Genomic DNA, 22,307 nt, shown 5'->3' on the forward strand with positions numbered 1-22,307 from the left:
TTCTCTTCGCCGTGGTTGTCAGTCGATTCATTGGCATGCTGTTCTGGCTGTGACTGTGCCTGCACTTCTCCGTGCTGTTCAGGCTGTGGCCCCGGTTGTACATCTGGTGCATCGTCTATCAAATCATGGTTAGCTCCAAGGATCTTCGACCCAGTCCAAGATAGGATAGATGGGCCAACATACGCATTTCCTCATCATTGGCCTGATGTGCATTGCCCTTAGCATTACCCTTAGCATTGCCCTTAGCATCGTCTTCGCGGTTAAGCCAGTCGTGTACTCTGCTCGATGAGCTTTCGCCCGGTGTCTCTCCTTTTCCCTCATTAGCACTGCTCTTCACCAGAGCTTGAATACAGAAACCGTGAATTGGAAGCGCGGGCAGATCTGCGGACTTACCAGGAAACAGCTCTCGCTCCGCAAACCTAACTTGTTGTACTACCCCATCAGAAGATTTTATCTTCTCTTGCTCCAACCGATAAACCAAGCGGCTCGCTGCAGGGCCCTGGCCCTGGACATCTTTGGAGAACCCTGGAGTTTGAGCGGGCGTCTTCATGGGAATGGGGGTGAGATAGGCCGACCCGATCACGGATCTGATTGGCGTTGACACGGCGACTGAGGATGGCACTTCAGACTCTTGCATCGTTCCAGAGGGGGAGGTAGACGGTGCCGTCTCTGGTGATTGAACACCCGAAGGGGATACCTGAATGGCTCCAGGACGAGAGTTTGATGGTTGGTTGGCGTCTGACTGACTAGAAGTCGAGCGGACCTTATCCGGCGTTGGTGTTTGTGAATGTTCAGGCACAGGCGTGTGTTGTTGAGGTGTGGATGTTGTTTGTTGACCCTGGGCAGACTCCGACTGTTGATCCTGTGGCGTGGGCGATGTTCTAGCCATGTAGACAATAGGAGGCAGAAGATGCTCAGGGGGAATTTCGACCTTCTGGGGTTTCAGCCTTACACATAGGTCCTTGCGTAATCCATATTCAATTGGACCCTTGGCCACCCAAGGTATACACTCAAAGGTCGCATAATATTTCTCTTCAACTTTCACTTTGTCCGCCAACACCATATACTCCGGACCATAGATCACATCTGTGGGCGAAGGCGGGAATGGAGCTGGCTCTTTGAAATTTGGTACGTCAGATACTGTAGTGTCTGATCGCTCGGTTTGTCGTGCCAACATATTTGCCGGTTCGGACAGCCACGGAAAATGCTCGCGCTCTACCTCTCTCAGTTTCGCAAATTGCTTTCGGAGATCTACATCCTCCTTGATGATGTCGAGTAGGCTGGAGGGCATGTCTGAAATGGATGTAGTCTCAGAACTCTTGTCGACGTTGTTCAAGATGTCCGAGGAAATCCGATCCAGCATACTGGTCAACATCTCGCCAACAAGTCTTTGTGGGCATTCTAATTCAATGGACCACTGCCGATCTTTGATCTGGTCCATCAAGTATTTCAACTCGCCGTCATTTGGAAAGTTTCCCTGGTCTTCAATTCGACGCCTGACACGACGCTTCTCCATTTCGATCAAGTCAAGTACTTCATTCTCTTGGTACAAGAACCTTTCGAGTATGTATGGATGTCGGACGAGGTTGTTGTGCAGGCCTCCCATGTCCCAGTGTTTAGGGTAGGGGTAAATCCAGTATTCATTCCAATATTTCCTCGGCAGCTTGATCACGAATCTATCTTCCCTGATGGCTATCGATCTGGCTATCGCGCTTGCCACCGCGGTATTGAGTTGTGCGCTGCGGTCCAGTAGCATCTGTTCAAGGCATTGTATCTCTTGCTCTCTCGTCAATTGGATCCTACTAGCACTGTCGTTGGCGGCCATGGTATCATCGGACATATCTTTCGCCGAATCGCTTGCGGCGATGACTGTCAATTGCTCAGCGAGCGGACGGGGAAATATTGGTCTATAGAAGTCTTCATCTGAATCTGTCTCATCGTCGTATAGCCTCTTGATATGGTTGTTGTTGTCGTGATGATTCATGATGTGATGGTATAACGACGCAAGCCTTCTCGAAGCACTGATCCGGAACGAGGTGGATAGACACCGATGAACTTTGATGAAGTACGCAGTGAGTGAATACCTACACTGTCAGATCTAGAACTTTCCACCAGGAAATCTCACTTACGTATGCTTATTTAGAAATGTAAACGACCTAGCGATAGACAGCTGCTGGTAGTTAACGATATTGATTACGGTGGAATATGATGTTAGCCAAAGGTGAGACAAGACGTGATGCGTGATTGCTGTGAGTGATGCTGAGACTCCGTCGCTGCCCGAGGTATGTCGCTTCTTCTATTGCTCGGAAGGGCCATCGCTTTCCCTAACTAGATCCTACAATAGGCAAGCACAAGTGATCTTAAGCTCCCTGCGAAAGTTCTTGTGGTTGAGTACCAGTGGCTTAGTACCAGTACCGTTCATTTATACCATCACCGCCTGTACGATTTACTACGAGCTCTAGCAGAACTCTACAACCTTTTAGTCCACCTCCCAGAATGACCTTGGCGGGGTTTCTGATATGATTAGAAGAAGGAAACGACATTGGGATCTGAAGTATTTAAGCGTTGATCGCCGAGAAGCTGAAGGAAAGAGCGCTAGGTCAAGACAGAAAGAACCCACTGACGATGAATATGAGCATTTACTAGCTCTAGAGTGCCTTGCGTTAAAGCATACTCTTTGTACTTACGCCTCAACTTTGCGCATCGCTCATGAGGTCGATAGGAATTGTGTGGTCAGGTTACTGACACTGCCACTTACGAACCGTGGTGGGGAATGTCGGAGCAATCTTCGAACAAGTGAATGACTACAGATCCGCGTTGTCAGGCTTTGTGTCACCGCCATTAGTTTCCTTTGAGGGACCGTAGTCCCTGATCCAAGCAACTCCTGCGGGGATATGCATGCCACCCACTGACTCACTTCCCCTCCTCCAAATCCATGGGCGTAATGAAAAAGTTGTCTCTGTGATTCCAATGCATCCGAATTCCAGACACCTGCGTATCTGGAAGCATCTTATCGATCAGTTAGGCTGATTTTGTGTGAAGTTCAAGATGAACGAGGTGTCGTGTTCTGCGGACCAAGAGCCGCGCTGTAGGAAGGCCCGACTGCTAGCATAGTAGCCTCATGATTGATGAGAAGAATGGCGCTTCACATGTGACAAAAATCGGGGCTACCATATGCGCGTCAAAACCTTTCACGCAGATTTCAATCTGGTATTTTAACTGCCTGGGATATCTCTACATTACATCGCAACATGAGCATCTACAACAACGCCAAATGCTGAAAGCTCATCACCTTCTACGAACATTGAAGGCTTTCGCTGCGTCATTTGCCCTTGTCCTCCCTCAGACTTACGATCTGGTTCAGCACAACCTTATCCTCTGTAGACTCAATGTCGACACAGAAGTAGGCTGTCCGCAGGGCCTGGAAGCGGATAAGAGCATCTGACGAGCCACTTAGGTCTAGCGAGGTCTCCTTGATCAGATCCTTCAAACCCTTTTCGATCACCGCCTTCTCGTATATGATTTCAGAGTTTGAGTTCAGGTCGTCAGCCCAGCCGCCCGTCTTCCAATCTAAGGTATTCGGTGACTCGGTCTTGAAAAGCGAGTTGTACAAGCGCGCTGTCACCGGGATACCAGTCGCCACGTCCACCCACTGAATGTAAGCTTTCGGCCTCTCCGTCGCTGGCACCTTAACAGCTCTGATCTCTGACACGTTGCCGTTGTTGTCCTTGGAAAACGAGGTCGCGCGTATCGAAAAGGCAACGTTGTAAAGACCGACGGCCTTGTTTGGCGCCAGACGGAAGTAGTCTTCACTGTCCTCCTCTCTGAAATCGCTGCGATCTATATAAACTTCTTTGCCGACCTTCACTTTCCGCTCACCAGGTATAGTGCCCTTAGGATCGTAGGGCACGGTCATCTCCTGGTCATCCTCAGCGACGAAGTCCTCGATGACGACCTTGATCGGGTCAAGAACTAGCATCTGACGAGGCACGGTGCGTTCGAGATGTTTGCGAATGGACGATTCAAAGCGTGGAGGCTCAATCTCCGTGATTGAGTCAGTGACACCAAGCTCATCGACGAAGTTGAGCATGGCCTTAGCGGGAATGCCACGGCGGCGAAGAGCGACCATGGTGAACAAACGCGGATCATCCCACCCTCGTACCGCTGGAGGGATCCTTCTTGTCTCTACTGTGCCATCCTCGTTCTTCCTCTCCACAGTGGTACCTTCGACAAGCTGGAGAATGCGGCGCTTCGAGAGGATTGTGCCACCGACGCTCAGGCGACCGAATTCCCGTTGCATGGGGCCCTTCTCCTCTGACTTGGGCACCTTTATATCCAGCTGCTCCAGGAGCCAATCGTACGATATGCGCGACTGGCGGAACTCGACCGTGCATAACGAATGCGTGATGCCTTCGAGAGCATCGCAAATGCAGTGCGTAAAGTCGTAGGTAGGGTAGATTCTCCATTTATCGCCGGTTCTGTGATGGTGGTTCTCTTTGACCACACGGTAGGCAGGCAAATCCCACATCTGTGGGTTGCCCTCTTTCGGATCCGTCAGGCTCTGCTTCATGCGCAAGAAGGCTTCTCCAGCCTGGTATTTGCCATCGCGCATCGCTCGGAACTCGGTGATGGACTCTTCGATAGGTCGCGTACGGTGTTCGCAGGCGTAGCGTTTGCCTCGATTATCCGGGCCTCCGCGTTGGTTGTTGATTTCCTCTCCTTGAAACTAGTCAGCCTCACCCGAGGACAAATTCAGCGAGTACTTACTTGAGCAATGACACACGTATGCGCCATCTTTCCTAATCAGCTGCTCTGCCAGCTCGTAAAGCTTGTCGAAGTTGTCGCTGCTGTATGTGATCTTCCACGGCTCGAAGCCTAGCCATTTGACGACATCTAATATGGCAGTGAAGTACTTCTCTTCCTCCTTTTCCGGGTTGGTATCATCGTATCGTAGGTAGCAAGCGCCCTGGTGGTGTTTGGCAAACCCAAAATCGACGGCGATGGCTTTCGCATGACCAATGTGTAGGTAGCCGTTGGGTTCGGGGGGGAAGCGCGTTCGTACGTCTTTGACCTTTTTCTCCTCGTATATGCGCTTCAGCCAGCCTTCGGAGAAAATACTGGTTGGTTCAGAGCTGGCAGCAGGTTTCGCCTGCTCTTTGGGTCGGAGCGCATATTCAGCTTTCTTGGCCTTGGCTGCGGCTTTCTTTGCTGCCTTCTCAAGGGCACGCTTAGATGGCCCCTTCTCTTCTTCTTCAGGTACGGGTGCGGTAGGCTCTGCCATGTCTACGCGGTATTAGCGGACCTCTCTCAAAGTTCCAAGACTGCTACGGCTGGCGAAATAATGGGGTAGGGATCCAGTATTGACTAATGGTGTCGCCATCTGACCACGATTCGAGGATTGGGGCGAGATTCTTACCTCACAAGTGTCAATGGTGTCACTGTTTGCTGCTTGGAGCTCGTGTGCAGCAGCTGGAGGGGTTTTGGAGGGGCATTTGTCAATCGCGCTACGAGTCATATTGCACCAGCCACAACGCCACAGCTTATCGCAACGCCACTCTGCAACCCTTTCACAACATTACTGCATCATGTCATGTTTCATACCTCACAATGTCAACCTTGATGTTTGGCGAACCCCTGTGATCGGTACACTATCTCAGACTCTAACACAGTGGACGAAGACTCACTTGTTCATCGATGGCTCTGAAGGAGGATACTCAGTTTGGGTTCCAGCAGGCGCAAAGTCACCGGGAAGACGAGACTCTCTCTGGCTCCTGGTCTCAAACATGGATACCGACATGCAAGTTCGAGATGACGATGCGTTGGCGAAGACATCATTGCTTACCTTTCATGGTATCTCGCGATGTTTGATTCTTTGACGCCCATAACCATGTCTTGCTCACTACTACTATCCACGTCCAGTTCATCCGGGGCAGTAAACTACCTCTAAAGGCAAAGGAAATTCTTAGCCATTCGCACTTTTTCGTCGTCTCCACCTCCAATTCACCGCTACATGGAAGCACCTGCCTTCATGAACAGAGTGAGAAGGATCATTCATTGACGGAGCACCAATGCTGGGTAGTGAGTATTTCGTAATATGCACCCTCTAAACATTCTATATACTACTTCTATACCCGACCCTACGCATACTACCTTTCGACATCTTTACCTTACCATACCCTATTTCGATATATTTCTTTACCTACAGTTCGAAAATCGATGGTCACCACTAGAGCCAAACACTACGGCCACAACAGTGACATCGATGGCCAAGGGCTGAGCTCACCTGCCCCTGAAGCGCTCAGCGATCGCCGTAGAAGATGGTCTCACCTGCTTCATTCGCAACACTATCAACCCATTATCTCTGAAGTCCTCGACGAAGAACTTCCTAAATACGAAAATAGTACTATCATTAATGCCACAGACCGGGTCTCGCATATGCGCGAATGCGCACTTATTCTGGCATCTGCACCGTCCGTATTCGCTGCAGCCGTGAACGGCAATTTGGTTCGGCAAATGGCGTCAAATGTGCAGCTCCAAGGAGAATATACCGTCATCCATGAGCGAGCGCACGATCAGCCCTCAATCTATATACACCTCCTGGCAGACGAGCACGGCATTGCACCGACACCAAATCAATACTTAGTGATAGGGAACATGGTGTTTGACTACCTTGGAGAAGCACACAACTGCGAGCATGCCTTGCATGTGGACAATATCACGCCTCCCATGGTGACTAAATCAGCATCTGATCAAGGCCACCGTAAGTATATTCACACTACGAATCGCTCTTCGAAGCGCGTAGAGACCCTCCACCGCCTGTTTCGAGGAATACAGAATCGCTGGCTCGAGACACCCGCATCCCATCGCGATACACCGTTTCAGTTCCCTCCAGGCGAATGTGGTTATTCGAAGGACTCGCACAATCGACTAGCACAGCACCGAGCACATCAATCTTCGAACTACGTCATGAACCTCGTTGAAGATATATGTACTTACCTTCATCGCATCGGACAATTCAAGCAGCACTTTCTCATGCATCAGTTCATCATCTATCTCATCTTCCGACCCAGTCAAGCCGCTATCGCAGAGATCTTCTGCTCGGGACTCTTGCAGGTATGGGTTGAAAATGGTGGTGGGTTCAATGCATATCCCGCTGGACGCAGCGTGGCAACTGCAAGGAGGGTAAGCATAGTCGAATGGCATTCACACGAGAGGTGGATTAGAGAGAAGTCACCAGTGGTTGAAAACATGAGGGCACTGAAGGAAAAGGTCGATGAATGGCGAAAGGCGCTAGAGTGGGAAGAAGAAGCCGTGGAGGACTCAGATGAGACTAAGATTTTCGCAGATGAATACACGGGTGATATGTATGAATGCTTCTAATCGGCATTATTACGGATGTCATCTCTCTAAAGCAGCTATTGCTCTCCAGAACACTCATACTTCCTAGTATAACACCGGCCAAAATCAACAAATTACATTTCCAGGTCAGCTCGTTGGCGCTAGGTAGCCACATCCATGGCGCATCCAGATTGTGTTGCAAACCATACCAAAGTGACGGACCCACTACCAAACATCGACACAGCAGCAAATTAAAACATATTCCATCCCTTCATCTATCGTTTACGTGCACCCACTGATTTTTCCCACCAAATATGTGCATGTACGTATTCACTACAACATCGAGGCGACCTTTTCTGAGAAAATTGATCTTGCGCAGCCCCTTCAAGCAATCACTTAAAATTCCCACCGCGCCTGTGAACGACCGCACTCGCCTACCCGAATTCCTCTACATCGTCGTCGACGACATTGCATTCCCCACAATTGGCAGCTCAGATGGCGCCCTCACCATCCCGCGAATTGACAGTCATCTTACCAAGCGAGGATTCAAATGGAATGATATTACGAAGCAGCGCATTGAAACACACTTCAAGTATAAGAGTGGGGAAGTAGAGACTTCAAGCTTTGCGTCCGCATACGAAAGCGAAGCCACCGCGCTGAAGTTTCCACAATCCACATCCGTCCACAAACGCAAAGGTCGCATTCTCCACGCAACAAAACTTATTGTCGACACCGATGGCCTAGTCCCTGCTTCTGCTTCAACGACGGGAGGGACGCAAATACCGATATGGGTTGAGCAAGGCGCGTTGCCCAAGGTGCCGAAAGGTGTATTGAACATGACGCCAGCGGGATTTGACGCTTTTGAAGCACGTGCGTGGATATGCTTAGACGAGGTAAGAGCTGTGCTGGGTTTGAAGGATAGTGATGGGGAGACGGGCGAGTGGTTGGCTTGTGGATATATCCCTAGGGCAAGAGTTTGTGGGCAGGTGGTGCTGCAGGAAGATACGACAAAGAAGAAGAGTCTGAAGGATGAGGAGGTGGTGGAAGATGTGAGCAGAACACGGAAGAAAGGAAAAGAGAAGGTAAGGCAGGAAGAATATACACCGCAAGTACCAGTTCGCACAAGCTCTCTGCGTTCGTTCCGTTCCGATGATACGAGTGAGAGGAAACGTGAGAACGCGCCAAAAGGAAGATTGCCGCGACACCGGTCCTTTGACTCAAAAGATAAGCATAGTGTAAAGCTTGCGCGGTCTCTTCTCAAACAAGCTCTACTCATGTCAGCAGAAGAGGTTGAGGTAAGAGGACTTGTCCGTCTGATACTCAACGACTAATTAATGTCCTAGATCAAGAGGCTTTTGCAGGAGACCAAAGACATACAGATCCCAATAGAAGTGAAGAAATCAGAGAGCCGACTGAAGCAACATGCCAGTGCAGCATTGCAGGACACGCCTGCCGAAACACCACCACAGGCAGAAATAAATGCGAACAAAGACAGGGCTGATGACCGTTCGATCAGTAGAGAAGCCCTCACTGAGTACCCTCTACGTAGGAGTAAATCCCAAAGAACAGTCGCATTTCAAGATCCCGACACGATACAAAAGATCAGCCGCCGATCCCGCCGCGAAGTAGTCCAGAAGCCCCCACGCAATGTTGAGACCGTAACAGAAGACAAGGCACGCGCAAGTCCAGCATATACTCCACTCCCAACTCAACGTATTCCTCCTACAACACCTGTATCACGTACAGACACCCCGACATCTTCTATATCCCCGCTTACTCTGGCATGGTTCGATCGCATCGAGCGGAATCAAGATAGAGGCCTTGAACTCAAGGAGCGGATCGCCAAGATGACGGCTCGACAGCAGGGCATGCCGAGACGGAGAAATGAGGATGCGGCGATCGACTGCTCGACGTACTCCATTCCCGAAGATGTTTGTAGCGAGTCAGTTCTGAACGAGTGCGTGGACTTGCCTGTGTCGACGCCGGCTCAGAGTATGAGTGACAGTAGTTGAGTAGTGGCAGTTAGGTAGAGGGGTTAGAGATAATCGAGGAGAGTTGATGTGTACAAACCAATACTATACTATACTCTGTGGGATGTTTTAGCATCGCTGAATTCTCATCTACCACCGAAGTTTTCTCCATATTCGTCGCGTCTCGCGCGTCGGTAAAATAGCCTCCTTTCATAGTCGCGTGTGCACTAACATAACTCACCTGACCTTCTCTATAGACGGAGCATTAGGGCTGTGCAAAACACCTATTAGTCAGTTATATGCATTGCCTCGCCCCTTTAGTCCCCTTCCAAGCATCCATTTCGCCCTAGCATCCCCATCGCGCCCCGATCTCCATCCCAAAGCGTACCCGCTAAGCCGCAATCAACACGCAATCCTTCCCCATCCGGCGCCGACGTCCCAGAAAGTTGGCAGCATCGTCCAAATCAAGGAAATTCGCAGCAATCAACAGCTGGCCCAAAGTTGCTTGATTGAGCAATTGGGGGTGGCGACGATGATGATGGTTGTGTTAACTACGTAGTCATTGTTTGTTAGGGGTTGCTGGGTGGGTTGTTTTGTTGGCGAATGACGTTCGGAATCGACGCGTCAGAGCGGAATGTAGGTGGCGATTAGCGAGTGCATTGTGTGCCTGGAATCTACAACGATATTGTAGGAAGCACGCGTGCGAGATAGAAATACGATGATAGCATTCTTCTTTCAAGATAAGGGGTTGTTCTCAATTTAGCGTTATACAGGAACTGGGTAAGGTGTTCAATTTAAGAAAGAGAAGGTGCCACGACCGTTCCAAGCTACGACCCTACACAACACAACCACATCACCATCAGACAGACTCCCTTTACAACATCCATCTATCTAGCAAGGTTCATCTCCACAGATTGGAACCTGAATACACGCATTATCATAAATACTAACGCCCGCCACCTCGCCATGAGCCTGGAAGAGTGCAACCACACCCTCGGGCACGAAAGCAGAGAACCTGCACGACAATAATATCAGCATCAGCACTTATTCTCTCTCTGAGAAGTGATTCCTCACCCAAATTCCTTCCACTCATGCACCACCTCCCCACCCGCCGCCTTCGCAGCGTTCAGTAATAGCGCTTTTGTAGCCGCGCTACTATCTTTGTTATATGTTACAATAATATCCTGGGTTAAGCTTATTAGTGACTCCCATACTATCATCTTGTCCGTATTCTTTCCTCATCTGTGTGTAGGCGCAAAGGCAAGAAGCAAAAGTAACGCATACTGATCGTGAAGCGCCGGAGCAACTAGGCTCTGGCGTGGGCAATTTACATTGCTCCGATGCGGCGAAGGCGCGATGCATTTCTGCGAGGCTGGGACCTGTAGGTGCGGCTGAGACTGCGATTGCGAGGATGAGGAGGATGGTCGTGAGTTGCATGGTGAGGTTAATGTCTGTGTAAGAAAGTGCTCTGCGGTGTGATAGGTACTAGAGAGGAGAGATGATGTGTGTAGTTTAGCTTGCGATGACAGAGTAGAAAGGCAGTGAGATATTGAACTTGGTTTCCATAGTCCTTAAGTATTAGCAGTGTAAGTTCTCTCCGATCCACGTCTTCTCCAACCAGCATCCTGCCTCAGCACCGAACCACACCTAGAATCCTTGTCCAACCCACACTCGTCGCGATTTGCGTCCAAAACCTGGTGTTGCATCACATGTCTTCTATCAATTAGCAGCAACACGAGTTTTCCATTTGGAATTTCGGTAGACTCGGTTGTTGTCATATAGAGTAGAAGAGTTCTAGAAGAGCTCGCAGCACCGCTCAATATAAGCTCGACGAGTTTCAAATACCCGGTAAACAGACTTTTGCGTGCTTGTATGCACCCCACACCGGCATCAGGAAGTGTCGCGGCGTCATTGGTGAGCTTGTAGATTGTGTCTGACCTTGGCGCATCCCACAACTTCATACACCTACCTATAGGGGTGGAAGGGCACCTTTGTCGACACGAAGCAACAACTCGAGTCGCTCCATAGGTTAGGTTGTAGTCAGAGCGTCTTCTGGGAGGCCTTGGTGGAAGACAGGATGTAATTGATGTGTAATGAACCTCCACTCGAGCTTGCTAAAGATAGAACTCCAGGCCATACCTTCGGTATTTCCGATATAACGACGAACGTCATGCGATGAATATGAAAAATCTATAGCTCTTAACTCGTGCACAGTTTCTTGGTAATTTCTTTAAATTGACTCTGGATGTGGCGTTTATAGCATGCAATGTTTTGCAGCCTCCTCTATTGTTTATCTTATACGTCATCTTACCTGCCGTGGTGTGTAGCAACATGAACGTAGGCTTACGGTATTCTAGGTGCCAGGCCATACCATAAGAAGCAATATGATAAAAGCCTTAGGCCGGTGGCTTCACTCGACTCAAGCTCCCTGTAGCCTCCCTTTCCCTTATGGATTAGTCGTTTGGGAGGGCACATCTCGAGAGCCTTTGCCATGGCTATTTCTATGATGATGGGTGTTATAATGTGTGAAAGATGGGGGCTGTGACTTCATCCAGGTGGTGGACTCGCCAAATCTCTCTGATATGCGCCCGCGAAATCGAGTTGTCCCAGCTGGCCATTGACTTGGTCAATCTCCTGGCTTAGGTCCTCCAGGTTTTGCGCAAGACTTGACACCTCGTCAAATCTTCGATGCTTTGTTGCGTTTCCAACCATTTCTGAAACCATGAATTTTTGCTCCTCCAGAACAATTAGTCGTTCTCGCAGCTCCTTCTCCTCCACCTCCATGGCAGAGACATCACTACTACTAACTAAACTACCAACAGATCTGTCATTATACTTGATAGATGCAAGCGCACCCACGCCGTTCGAGCGACCTTGCGGTGCAGCATGCTTCAGAATCCTCGGCAAAGAACGTAACGGAAGCATGTGCAAGCTCAAGAAGCTGTACGCCTGTTGATACACAGCTTTTTGGAGTCGTTTCTGTGTCGGTGAGTCCGTGGGTAAATCTCGTATCCGTTTCGCGGCAGCATCGAACTGCGCGAACCCTTCCATCAACCTCTTTCGTACTTTAGAAGCATCCGATAATTGCTGTGGCGTCGGGGGTTTGTCTGGGTCTTGAAGAGCCTGTAAAAGCTTTTGAAACCGAGGTAGAAGTAATCGAATGCCCCTTTCGAATTGCGCCAAGTTCTCGTATGAGCGCTGGTCTTTCGGTTTCTCGGCCAGCTCTCTTTGGAAGTCGCCTCTAGCGAACAGTGTGTGCTGGCAGTTTTTACACATGCGGACATCGATGCTCATCTGACTCGCTGCTTTCTCTGTCGTGTTCGCACCTAAGAGGGGTGAGTGAGATGAAAGGACGAAGACGATGAAACCTACCTGCAGCAACGTTCAATCCTATTTCCGTCGAGCACTCAGTCTTAGGGTCGCCACAAATCACACGACCGCACATGCGGCAATGATGTCTTCTGAAAGTGTAGTTGGAGAACTCCTGTTGGCAAAATGGACAATTCGTAACCTTCGCATCTTCTTCCCATGTGATGATGGACTGCTCCAAAGCTTTACGATGATTCTTAGCCCCGGATAGTAAAAACCAGCTTCCAGAAGTCTGGCTCTCGTCCAGCGGGGGCGGATTCGCAAGTAGCTGCGTCAACTTTGTGAGGCGCTTTTCCAGCCTACTGACTTCCATATGCTCTCTATCGACCCGCTTCCGTCTGATGCTTGCGAACTCATCGAAGTGATTGCGCTCGAATCCGTGGTGGTCGTTGTACCCTTCTCTTGACTTGTAGCACGTCTCGCACACCCGGCACCAAATGCCCCTGACAGGGTCATGCTTGGCTTGCCGTGACAGCTTCATCTGGTACATGGTATGCTCCTCGCAAAACAGCCTGCCACATTGCCTGCAGTTCACTGCTGGCTGACTGCCGCCCAAAGCCATTTGTGATGCTGTGATGGGCCTCGCACAGAGTGGGTCTGAGCATACGTCCCTGTAGCTCATTCTTTGCCAATGCATTCGCGTGACTTCCTCCTCGGGGTCTCTGCGCACGGGTGCGGGTTCGTGGACAACGTGAGTAGTGGCACTACTAGCAGAGCGGGAGTGGGTGATGGGAGGCGGCGTGGGGGCGTCGTTGGACTCGAAGACGTCGAGGCCCTTGAGCTTCTGGTTCAGTACTGCGAGTGGTTGGAACTTCTTTGCTTTCTGCATCTGCGCCTCGAACCAGTTCTTGACTTCATCCTGCTCCTCTTCCACCAGGTTCTGGTGGTTGTCGTCGAGATGCCTAAGAATGGTTAGGCCTAGCATGATGTGAAGTAGGTCGAGAGGCAAGTTGGGTACCTGTTCAGTTGTAGCAGTGTGACCTGCTCTATCAGCACATGGTAGCTAATCCAGGCAGGCGCCAGTAACCTACCATTTCCTCATTGCAGATGGGGCACACCAGCCTGCTTGAAGCCCTCGCCGCGGCATTCTCGCTCGGTCCAAGCAGCACCTTGCTGCCAATGTCCTCCCTCGCCTCGGCGGTGCTGGCCGGGCTATTCGACGTCTGCGAGCTCAGCGAAAGCGAGCTCTCCGAGGGCGACAGTAGGCTCGGGTTGTAGTTGGGGCGGTGGAGGGCTAACGGCTGCGGGGAGACAGCAGGCGACAAGTTCCTCCCGCTCCCCAGTACGCGGCCGCCGCCCAGGGACCTGCGGGAGGCCATATTCGAGGGAATCGAAGAAAGTCGAGGGTGGTCATGAGCCGGGATAAGGGACCTTGGGCATGGGTCTTTGCGGGCGCTGTTGCGAGGGCGCTAGCTACAGCGTTGCGCGCAAGGATGCTGCAGGGCTGACCGCCGGCATCCTGGTACGCGTTCTCATCCCGTGGTTGGCACTTGAATGTACGATTTAGTCCCGTTTAACACCAGTCCAACAATGCCATACTTTGCGTTGATTGATTGTGATTGTGATTTATTATTGATAGGAGCTTAATTACACGTGAAGTGCTCCTAATGCAAGTTGTGGCGTGCATGAAGCCTTGGCGTCATTGACTTCGATATCTCCGTGCCATTGCTTTCTTCTCCGCAACACCCTCCTCGTCATGAAAGGCCCATATCCGGAAATCCAAGGAGGCGGCTCCCTGATTCTAGCATGGCAGATCCGGAATAAGCGCGTCCTGATTGTTGGAGGCGGCGAAGTAGGCATCCTCTTGTCCCCGGTGGCCGGAAAGTATTGACGATTGACCAAAGTACACGATTGACCAAAGTACAGGTCGCCGCCGGCCGCATCGTGAACGTTCTCAACGCCGACGCCAAGATCACACTCGTCGCACCGCGCGAAGGCCTCAATGAAGAGGTAGCCTACCGAATAGAACAGAAGCAGGTCGACTATGTAGATCGCAAGTTCGAGCCTTCCGATCTCGATGGCGTAGACATGGTCCTGACCGCCGTCGACGATCCCGAGTCATCCTCCCAGATATACAAGCTATGCAAAGAGAAGAGGATAGCCGCGAATATTGCCGACGTACCGCCAGAGTGCGACTTCTACTTTGGAAGTGTACATCGCGATGGGCCACTGCAGATCATGGTCAGCACGAATGGCAACGGGCCGAAGCTGGCCAACATCGTGAGGAGACAGATAGCTGCTGGCCTACCACACAACATTGGGGCAGCCGTACAAAGAGTGGGCATGCTACGGAAGAAGCTTAGGAAGGTTGCGCCGAACATCGAAGAAGGGCCCAAGCGGATGCAATGGTACAGTTTCTCCATCACACCTCACCATACATAGCCCAGCTAACGGGACGTAGGATGTCTAGAGTCTGCGAACAGTATTCCCTCGATGACCTATGTTCCATGACTGAAGAAGACATGGAGGTGCTACTCGGCTTCTACAAACCAGGAACTATACCAACGCTGGAGGAGGTACGGCTGCAGGAGCCGGACGGCGCATACGATGGACCCTTCCTGATTTGATATGTATATATAGCCATGGCGTTGGATAGACACAGCATGCTGTTGGTTGAGCCGGAGTCTGGTGTCTTTTCTTTGAGCATGTCTGTAAATCAATATGTACATTTTTACCCTTCTCTTTCTACCCAGTCTCGTCCTTTTTGTTCCGGCCAATGAGCGCCAGGTGGTCCAAGCTTCGAACCGCATCAACTGCATCTCCTCAAATGCTCCACGGCATCTCTTCTCCTCAATTAGCTCGTCTAACTGTTTCCACTTTCCAGGGCGTCATGGATCTAGCACAGCGCCCACCGTACGACGCAATCGACTTCAAAGCCCTCGCCAAAAACGATAATGATTTCAAGGCAATATGGCAAAAGAGCGCAGGAAAACTAGACTTTCAAGATCCCAACACAGTCAAGACGTTATCCAAAGCAACTTTAAAATCAGACTTTGGTTTGCAGCTCGAGATACCAGATGACCGGTTGTGCCCACCGATTCCCAATCGCTGGAACTACGTAGCATGGATACAAGGCCTCATAGACTCTACATCACCTGACTACTCCAACAAATACGACCCAGACCGCAAAGTTGTCGGCCTCGATATCGGCACGGGAGCATCGGCAATCTACACCATGCTTTGTCTGAAGTCGCGCCCGAACTGGACAATGTGCGCCACAGACATCGACAAGAAGAGCTTCGACTCGGCAGCCCGTAACCTCGCTCTGAACAACCTCATGACGCGTACAAAACTTCTTCAAACTACTGAGCTCAACGCTCTCATCCCACTCGCAGCTCTAAACACCGGACGTCTCGACTTCACAATCTGCAATCCGCCTTTCTTCACTTCTCAAACTGATATGACATCTAGCCTAAAGGGCGAGGGAAAGAGCTGGAGGCCCAACGCTATTTGCACTGGCGCGGAGGTAGAGATGGTGTGTCCCGGTGGCGACCTCAGCTTCGTCACGAAGATGGTCGATGAGAGTTTAGTGCTGAGAGAGAAGGTGCTGTGGTACAGTAGTATGCTAGGGAAACTGGACAGCGCCAAAGCAATCGTGACGTTATTGAAAAAGCACAGAATCAGCAACTGGGCGGTAGGGGTTGTCGACACAGGAGGTAGTACGAAGCGGTGGATTGTCGCGTGGAGTTTTGGAAACCTACGCCCACGGAATGTGAGTCCAGCTTGCTTTTCATCTGCTTGTGGGAAACTGACGATAGATGAATAGAGCATTGCGCGCATGGAGAAAATGGCAAACGAGTTCCTCCCCTTCCCCACATTCTATACCATCCAGCTCCCGCCCTCCACCGATGCACAAACTGCAAAGGACACTCTCAACGCTCAACTCTCATCTCTCGATCTCACCTGGACATGGGACGCCGAAAAGTCAACTGGCATCGGCGAAGCAAGCCAGAACGTGTGGAGCCGCGCGCATCGGAGAGCGTACGAGCGAAAGCAGAAAGGGGGAGTGGTAGACATGACGCAAGACGAAGAGCGTAGTGTGGAGCTCGCGTTTAGGATCAAGGTCGTTGATTTGGCGCGCGAAGTGGACATTGAGTGGCTACGAGGTGCTGATCAAGTGCTTTGGGAATCCTTCTGTGGGCTTATACACCGACATTTTAAGAAAACATAATCCGTCTCCCGTCAATTATTCCAAAATTTCCAAGTTATCCATTGTGTGGTCTTGTAATTTTTCGTTTAATGCAGCTTTGCCTACTACTACAGCTGAAGCATCTCAGAAAAATACGCACTATGTTGGTGTGCGCATAGAGTTTCCTTCCTCATGGAGCCTGCCAGTAAGCAAGACCAGCAGTGCCTTCGATATCTAGCCGCTCTCTCTTCCCCGCACTCAGACAATCGGCTCGTCCCAGAACATGCTCTTGTCCAGCTCCTCCGCAAACCCCTTTGCTAGCGGCGGCACCTTATCATCTGGTTTCCATCCCGCACGCAACCCATCCATCTGGCCACCGCGATCATCCTCACCACCTCCACCATTCCTACCTCCCCTCCCACCCCTAGCACCATGTCCCCTACCGCCGCGACCGCCACCCATCATCATCGGCTCTGATTGCCGCCCACCATCCCTAGCCGCCCTGTTCTGCCGATGTAACTGCCCCTCATGTAGATCCCCCTTCAACTCCTCCCTATCATCGCGATCTTCGGTCGTATACTGGAACATGGTCCAGCCCTGGACCTCTTTCTCGAGGCCCTTGGGTGCGCGGCCGGGCCTCACGGTAACGGGCTGGTGAGAGTTGAGGGCGAAGTCGCGGTCGCCGATGGCTGCGGTGTCGTGGTCGAAGCGCTCCCGGCCCAGGTCTGCGAGCTCGGTGGAGGAATGGAAAAAGTTGGCCTGGTTGGTAGAGGTGCCGTTTCCGTTTCCATTTCCGTTGCCGTTGCCGTTGTTGGGATTGGGATTGGTGTTTGACATTGTGAAGTTGAGGGCTGTTGATGTGTGTGGGCTGTTTATGTAGTTTTCAGTGGTAGATGAGGTCTTTTGTATTTTAACTAGTCCTCTTACTGGTAGGCAACTGTATCCCTGGTGATTTCGAGGTGAGCGACGACGTACTTGTCGACATGGGGCGTGGAATGCAAGCGTGCTGTCCGGAAGCTAGAAGCGCAGCGTTCTTATTGAAGATAATGAGGTTTGGCAAGTAAGAGAGCAAGCATCGAAGTTTGTGCTAGTGTGAGGCAAGGACAATCTAGAAGTCTCGTGGTTGCCTCCTTCAGTCAGAACTCAACGTGCGCCCTCACCTAGTAAGAGATAGTCTTGACACACAATCAAGGCGTATTGCACCCACACAGTATTATCGGGAACAGGGTCTTCCATCACTCACGATCTTAAGTGAGTCAGTTTGCGCAGCAGCCTAAGTAAAGCATGCGAAAACACCTTATTCTCAAGACAGGGTGTTAGTCTCAACAGATCCGTGCAAGTAGTCCTGACGAGTTATGGCGATGTTACTACACGGTATCATATGACTTTCATATGCGGCCACTAGTATGCTATGTAGCAAATTGCAGATATTCATAAGATAGCAAATATAGTATGAATCTTGATGAGTGAGAGTACGTAGGTGTAAGAGGAGACTGGCATCATGCGATAATAACAAGATCAAACAGTTGAAAACAGGACTTTGTCAATAGATTACAATACGGTCAGACATAAAATCAATACTTGTGACGCGTGACACTAATGCAAGTCATATTGGACCCGTTGAGCGAGGTCGATCCAGTAGCTAGCCGGAGGCAAGATCTGGCTGCAGGTTTCCATGTCCAGCACTTTAAAGCACAAGCCAAAACTCCGTTTTCATTGGGCGATACTCTAGTACGAGAACGTTTCTTCGATCAAGTCGATACTCCGTATGCACACCCTGCGTCGCACGGCCGCCCGAACGCTGTCACTGAAACCACCTGGTCCACAGACTGAGACGACCATCGCACCGACCTGGGCTAGGATCTCCTCATCGACAACTTCTTGGGGGTTGCACCTTCTTGTCCTGATATCTAGAAATTCGGGCAACTGGGTTTCGTCAATCTCATACGCGGCCATTTTCGAGATGTGAATACGTATGCGAATCACTTCTCGAAAGTTTTTCATAGCTGTAAGTTCTTCCAGCCAGGGTTGAATCCATTCGAGGCACTCAGTATCGGTTATACACCAGATGAAGAGGATCTTCTCTGTTCCGACTGTGTTACTGTTGTGCCCTGCCAGTAGATGTCGCACGAAAGATAGCTGGTGTGTGATGCCAACTCCGACAGCGAAGAGCACAGCCGTGCCATAGGAGTCCAAGGAGTGATAACTGCCATAAGGTCCCTCTATGGCACCCCACAGTTTCACATGACAGACCTTCCCGGTCGATGCCAACTCATAAAGTGATCGAGTCATTCCAGTTCGAGCACGAATAACACATGATATAGTACCCGTTCCCTCTTCGACCGGGACTCCGTCGATGCTTAATGGAAGTTTTTCCGAGGATGGTTTCGCGTAGCTGAACCATGCGACCGAAAAGGGGTGGGAAGACCAGAGTGCGACCCTTGGCAGGTAGATGTGAACGTGAGATCCGGGATTCGCGTTCCACGAACGGGGTAATAGGAACGTTGCACGAGTTGCCTCTCCTGGTAATGCTTCGAGGGATACTTGGGTCCAGGTTCCTCGCTTCCAGAAGATGTTGAGATTCAATATACGGAATAGCCGTGCGAAATACTCCAGTGCTAAGAAAGCGATAAAGAGGTACACCCAAGGGAGTTGTGGCAGTGCATGCTTAACCAGATGGAAGTAGATACCAGCCATAACAATGAAGATGCCGATACGATGTAGAGTTAAGAACGATTCGTAGAAGGCGTGCCGGAGTGGACTTATTGAGTGCAGCACCAGCAAGCTCATTGTGAACAAGGCTGCAAAACCCCATCGATAAGAAAGCGAATGGTGGATTATCCAGTTGACGCTGTGCCATCCACCTCTTCCTTCATAACTGACATGATAAGCGTTGAACATGAAGGCAAAGACATGGGCTATAGATTCCAAAGCCCCCAATCTTGCTACCCACCGATGAAAGAGATTGAACGTGTCGTAGCTAATATGGAGCATGCGTATGAAGGGATTGTTCCGAAGAGCAAACAGCACTATAAAGATCATGTTGAAGGCTGCGAGGGTGCCGCATCTTCCCCGAAACTCTGCCAACATCTGCGCTCGAGGTCGCATTGGTATGGCTGCACAATATACAACATTGCTGACGACGTAGAAAATGATTACAGCCAGCTGGGGTCGTGTAGGAAGGGTGCCCACGTTGATGGTCTTCGAAATTCTTATTTCGCGGTCGTGCTGGTTGGCCAACACCGGCGCGTATAGAAAATATCTCTTCAGTAGTCCCCACCATGGGTGTCGATCTTTCTTCCAAAAGTCTTGCTTCCGACAAGCATTAATAACTGAGATTCGGCGCTCGTAATTTCGCACACCAATCAAAAGGCGAAAGGATATCGCGAGAATGACCAGTATCAGAGCGGTCGCAACGAGAATGTTGACGAAGAGGTAGTTCGCTGGTTGGTCCACGCCAGTGAGGCCATGGCTGAACTTGAAAGGATCGCGGTTCGAGGCAGAAGCATCCGCATGGACGTCATCGATATTAGGTACGTATGTCGACGCCGACGACATTGAGATCATTGAAGCGCCTGTAGCTTAGCTCGGTCTAAGAATAATAAGCTTGAAATTTCCATGAGTAAATATGGCATGTTGACTTAATTGATATGCCATAACGTATATTACCTTTCAACTACGATGATGAGGTAGCTTGGACCCATTCAAGACCGAGTCTGGGATATAACGATTGGAAAGTTTGGGAGTGCAGAAGGCGTATAGCTCTTGGGGCTAAAGTGTAGACCATGCAGTTTGTAGGATTTGTCGTTATTGCTGGATGTGAGCACGATGTGAACTATTCGAGTTGATGTAGAGTCTTTGTTTCGGTCAGTGGCATGACTGAGAATATATCAGCGATAGCGGCACATACGTAATTATGGTGTCTATCGGCCCCGACACAAGTAGTACGAGGTTGGCGTACGTGTGCAATTTCAGCCAAATAGACTCCTTCTAGTAATCCGTTCTATTGGTATTTGAGCTGGCGATCCGATGATAGTTATGAGCGGGCCAAGGTTTCGTGCCACATGTTCGACGAAGGACAGTCTAGGCAGACGATTCCATCTATCTATGAATGAAGATATGGCGATAAGATAGCTGGAGCGCCGTGGTCTTAAGATGTGTGGTACAAATTGGCTACTCGTGTTGCTGTGGCTGAACCTGTAGAGATCGGCTGACTGACTCAGTGGTTGGATCAAAAATAATCACCTTTGTTGGATCGGACGCTCATCAAATTGGGGTGCCCTAATGTAGCCTCGATCGAGTTCAGTCTTGAGCAGCTATGGACAGCCGACCTCCTCTTTCAGCCTCTTACGAACTTTCTTCTGCATCTTCCTTCTCTTACAAGCCTCAGCGGTGCTGACCCCAATCCACCAAATGATAAACATCAGACCGAAGGCCAAACTCCAAATGATAGCTTCAGTACTACCCCACACAAATATGTCCAATGTTCTCCTCAATCCTTTGTTGTCTGTGTCCTCCAGCTGCTTGGCACCAAGAATAACCTGCATCGCACTCAACATCACGCTGAGCAAGGCGAAGATAAACAAAAACACAGGGAAGAAACGCTGAAAGTACGTGCCGTACCGAGATTCGAAGCGGTTGAAATGCCAGCGGCGCAGGTGTATTGCCGAATGGAAGTTCAAGGCGTCCAACTGAAGAAGCCCATAGCGCCATCGAGAGCTGATTGCACTATCGGGAACCGAGTCAAACTGCGAGATGAAAGTTATGAACGCCTCAAACGAAGTGTTGCCGAAAGATGCGAGTAGGTCGTGTCGTCGAGCTAAGTTGAAATCCGATCGCCTCTGAATGAGGCTGGCATACGTCTTGAGGAAGCCTAGGGACGTGGCCTGCAATCGATCCCGCTCCTCGGAGTTGATGTCGCTGTTGGCAGGGTCAAGCAAATACCTCCAGAACGCGAATGAGGTTAGGTATGCTGGCAGTGGCTTGACATAGATGACACTATCGGTCCCGGTCCACAGTAGATGTACTGATGGGTCTTCAATGACTTGTAACCTTCGTTCGAGGGCCAGTTGCTGAGTCAAGGATACAATTACTGGAGATGGACCCGTCCACCACAACTTCTCGCCGAGTTTATTCAGACTTGGTGTATCCAAGTCCTCAAGGCAGTACGAGAACACCTGAGACGGACATTCTAAGTGAACCCGAGGGGCATCAGGTAGTGTTTGGCTAGGACTATGACTCCGAAGACGTGATGCTTTGTCAGGCTCCTGAGTATAATGCAGCCCTTTGCATAGCTGATCGCGTTCCTGAAATGGGGGGTTATTACGATCCCAAACTTTGTCGTTAGCGGTACTGGACCGCGAGAACGAGCCTGCACAAATCGGCGAGGTTGAGGCTGTAGTGATCGGCTCCTCATCAGCCATAGCTCAATATCCTTCCTGGGGGTATAAGGCAAGGACAAAAATGAGGGTGATGGCACTGGAGGAGTTCGAAAGGTTGCC

General features: G+C 50.4%; 10 protein-coding genes across 10 annotated transcripts; 4 read left to right on the plus strand and 6 right to left on the minus strand.

The window, feature by feature from the left end:
- Window positions 1-118: 118 nt before the first annotated feature.
- On the minus strand, window positions 119-1,984 carry K460DRAFT_391134 (uncharacterized protein; the record flags this gene model as incomplete). Its single annotated transcript, XM_040935817.1, has 1 exon — window positions 119-1,984. The coding sequence occupies one exon, from the start codon at window positions 1,982-1,984 to the stop codon at window positions 119-121; it is 1,866 nt and encodes a 621-aa protein (XP_040793257.1).
- A 1,118-nt stretch (window positions 1,985-3,102) lies between these two features.
- On the minus strand, window positions 3,103-5,471 carry K460DRAFT_327818 (glutaminyl-tRNA synthetase). Its single transcript, XM_040930684.1, has 3 exons — window positions 5,417-5,471; window positions 4,768-5,283; window positions 3,103-4,719 (listed from the first exon to the last, which is right to left on the minus strand). Exons 2-3 carry the CDS (start codon window positions 5,279-5,281, stop codon window positions 3,323-3,325), a joined length of 1,911 nt encoding a protein of 636 aa, XP_040793258.1. The 5' UTR covers window positions 5,282-5,283; window positions 5,417-5,471; the 3' UTR covers window positions 3,103-3,322.
- A 745-nt stretch (window positions 5,472-6,216) lies between these two features.
- On the plus strand, window positions 6,217-7,380 carry K460DRAFT_327822 (uncharacterized protein; the record flags this gene model as incomplete). Its single annotated transcript, XM_040930685.1, has 1 exon — window positions 6,217-7,380. One exon carries the CDS (start codon window positions 6,217-6,219, stop codon window positions 7,378-7,380), a length of 1,164 nt encoding a protein of 387 aa, XP_040793259.1.
- A 129-nt stretch (window positions 7,381-7,509) lies between these two features.
- On the plus strand, window positions 7,510-8,927 carry K460DRAFT_20244 (uncharacterized protein). Its single transcript, XM_040927194.1, has one exon. It carries the CDS (start codon window positions 7,653-7,655, stop codon window positions 8,667-8,669), a length of 1,017 nt encoding a protein of 338 aa, XP_040793260.1. The 5' UTR covers window positions 7,510-7,652; the 3' UTR covers window positions 8,670-8,927.
- Window positions 8,928-11,855: 2,928 nt separating this feature from the next.
- K460DRAFT_270353 (uncharacterized protein) lies at window positions 11,856-13,996 on the minus strand (the record flags this gene model as incomplete). The annotated part of the gene is made up of 4 exons (XM_040927644.1): window positions 11,856-12,634; window positions 12,681-13,579; window positions 13,636-13,658; window positions 13,709-13,996. 4 exons carry the CDS (start codon window positions 13,994-13,996, stop codon window positions 11,856-11,858), a joined length of 1,989 nt encoding a protein of 662 aa, XP_040793261.1.
- Window positions 13,997-14,373: 377 nt separating this feature from the next.
- On the plus strand, window positions 14,374-15,244 carry K460DRAFT_272979 (siroheme synthase middle domains-like protein; the record flags this gene model as incomplete). Its single annotated transcript, XM_040927844.1, has 3 exons — window positions 14,374-14,469; window positions 14,544-15,025; window positions 15,079-15,244. The coding sequence occupies 3 exons, from the start codon at window positions 14,374-14,376 to the stop codon at window positions 15,242-15,244; spliced, it is 744 nt and encodes a 247-aa protein (XP_040793262.1).
- Window positions 15,245-15,507: 263 nt separating this feature from the next.
- K460DRAFT_271989 (uncharacterized protein) lies at window positions 15,508-16,848 on the plus strand (the record flags this gene model as incomplete). Its single annotated transcript, XM_040927765.1, has 2 exons — window positions 15,508-16,389; window positions 16,444-16,848. The coding sequence occupies 2 exons, from the start codon at window positions 15,508-15,510 to the stop codon at window positions 16,846-16,848; spliced, it is 1,287 nt and encodes a 428-aa protein (XP_040793263.1).
- A 451-nt stretch (window positions 16,849-17,299) lies between these two features.
- Window positions 17,300-18,024, minus strand: K460DRAFT_361462 (uncharacterized protein; the record flags this gene model as incomplete). Its single annotated transcript, XM_040932460.1, has 1 exon — window positions 17,300-18,024. A coding segment is annotated over exon 1 (344 nt), but the record flags the coding sequence as incomplete, so codon positions are not given.
- Window positions 18,025-18,269: 245 nt separating this feature from the next.
- Window positions 18,270-20,806, minus strand: K460DRAFT_20331 (ferric reductase). The gene is made up of 3 exons (XM_040927200.1): window positions 20,717-20,806; window positions 20,476-20,662; window positions 18,270-20,412 (listed from the first exon to the last, which is right to left on the minus strand). Exon 3 carries the CDS (start codon window positions 20,371-20,373, stop codon window positions 18,535-18,537), a length of 1,839 nt encoding a protein of 612 aa, XP_040793265.1. The 5' UTR covers window positions 20,374-20,412; window positions 20,476-20,662; window positions 20,717-20,806; the 3' UTR covers window positions 18,270-18,534.
- Window positions 20,807-21,344: 538 nt separating this feature from the next.
- Window positions 21,345-22,124, minus strand: K460DRAFT_259069 (uncharacterized protein; the record flags this gene model as incomplete). The annotated part of the gene is made up of 1 exon (XM_040927447.1): window positions 21,345-22,124. A coding segment is annotated over one exon (780 nt), but the record flags the coding sequence as incomplete, so codon positions are not given.
- Window positions 22,125-22,307: the final 183 nt, after the last annotated feature.

This window comes from Cucurbitaria berberidis (genome assembly GCF_010015615.1).
Source record: "Cucurbitaria berberidis CBS 394.84 unplaced genomic scaffold K460scaffold_1, whole genome shotgun sequence".
NCBI lineage: Eukaryota > Fungi > Ascomycota > Dothideomycetes > Pleosporales > Cucurbitariaceae > Cucurbitaria > Cucurbitaria berberidis.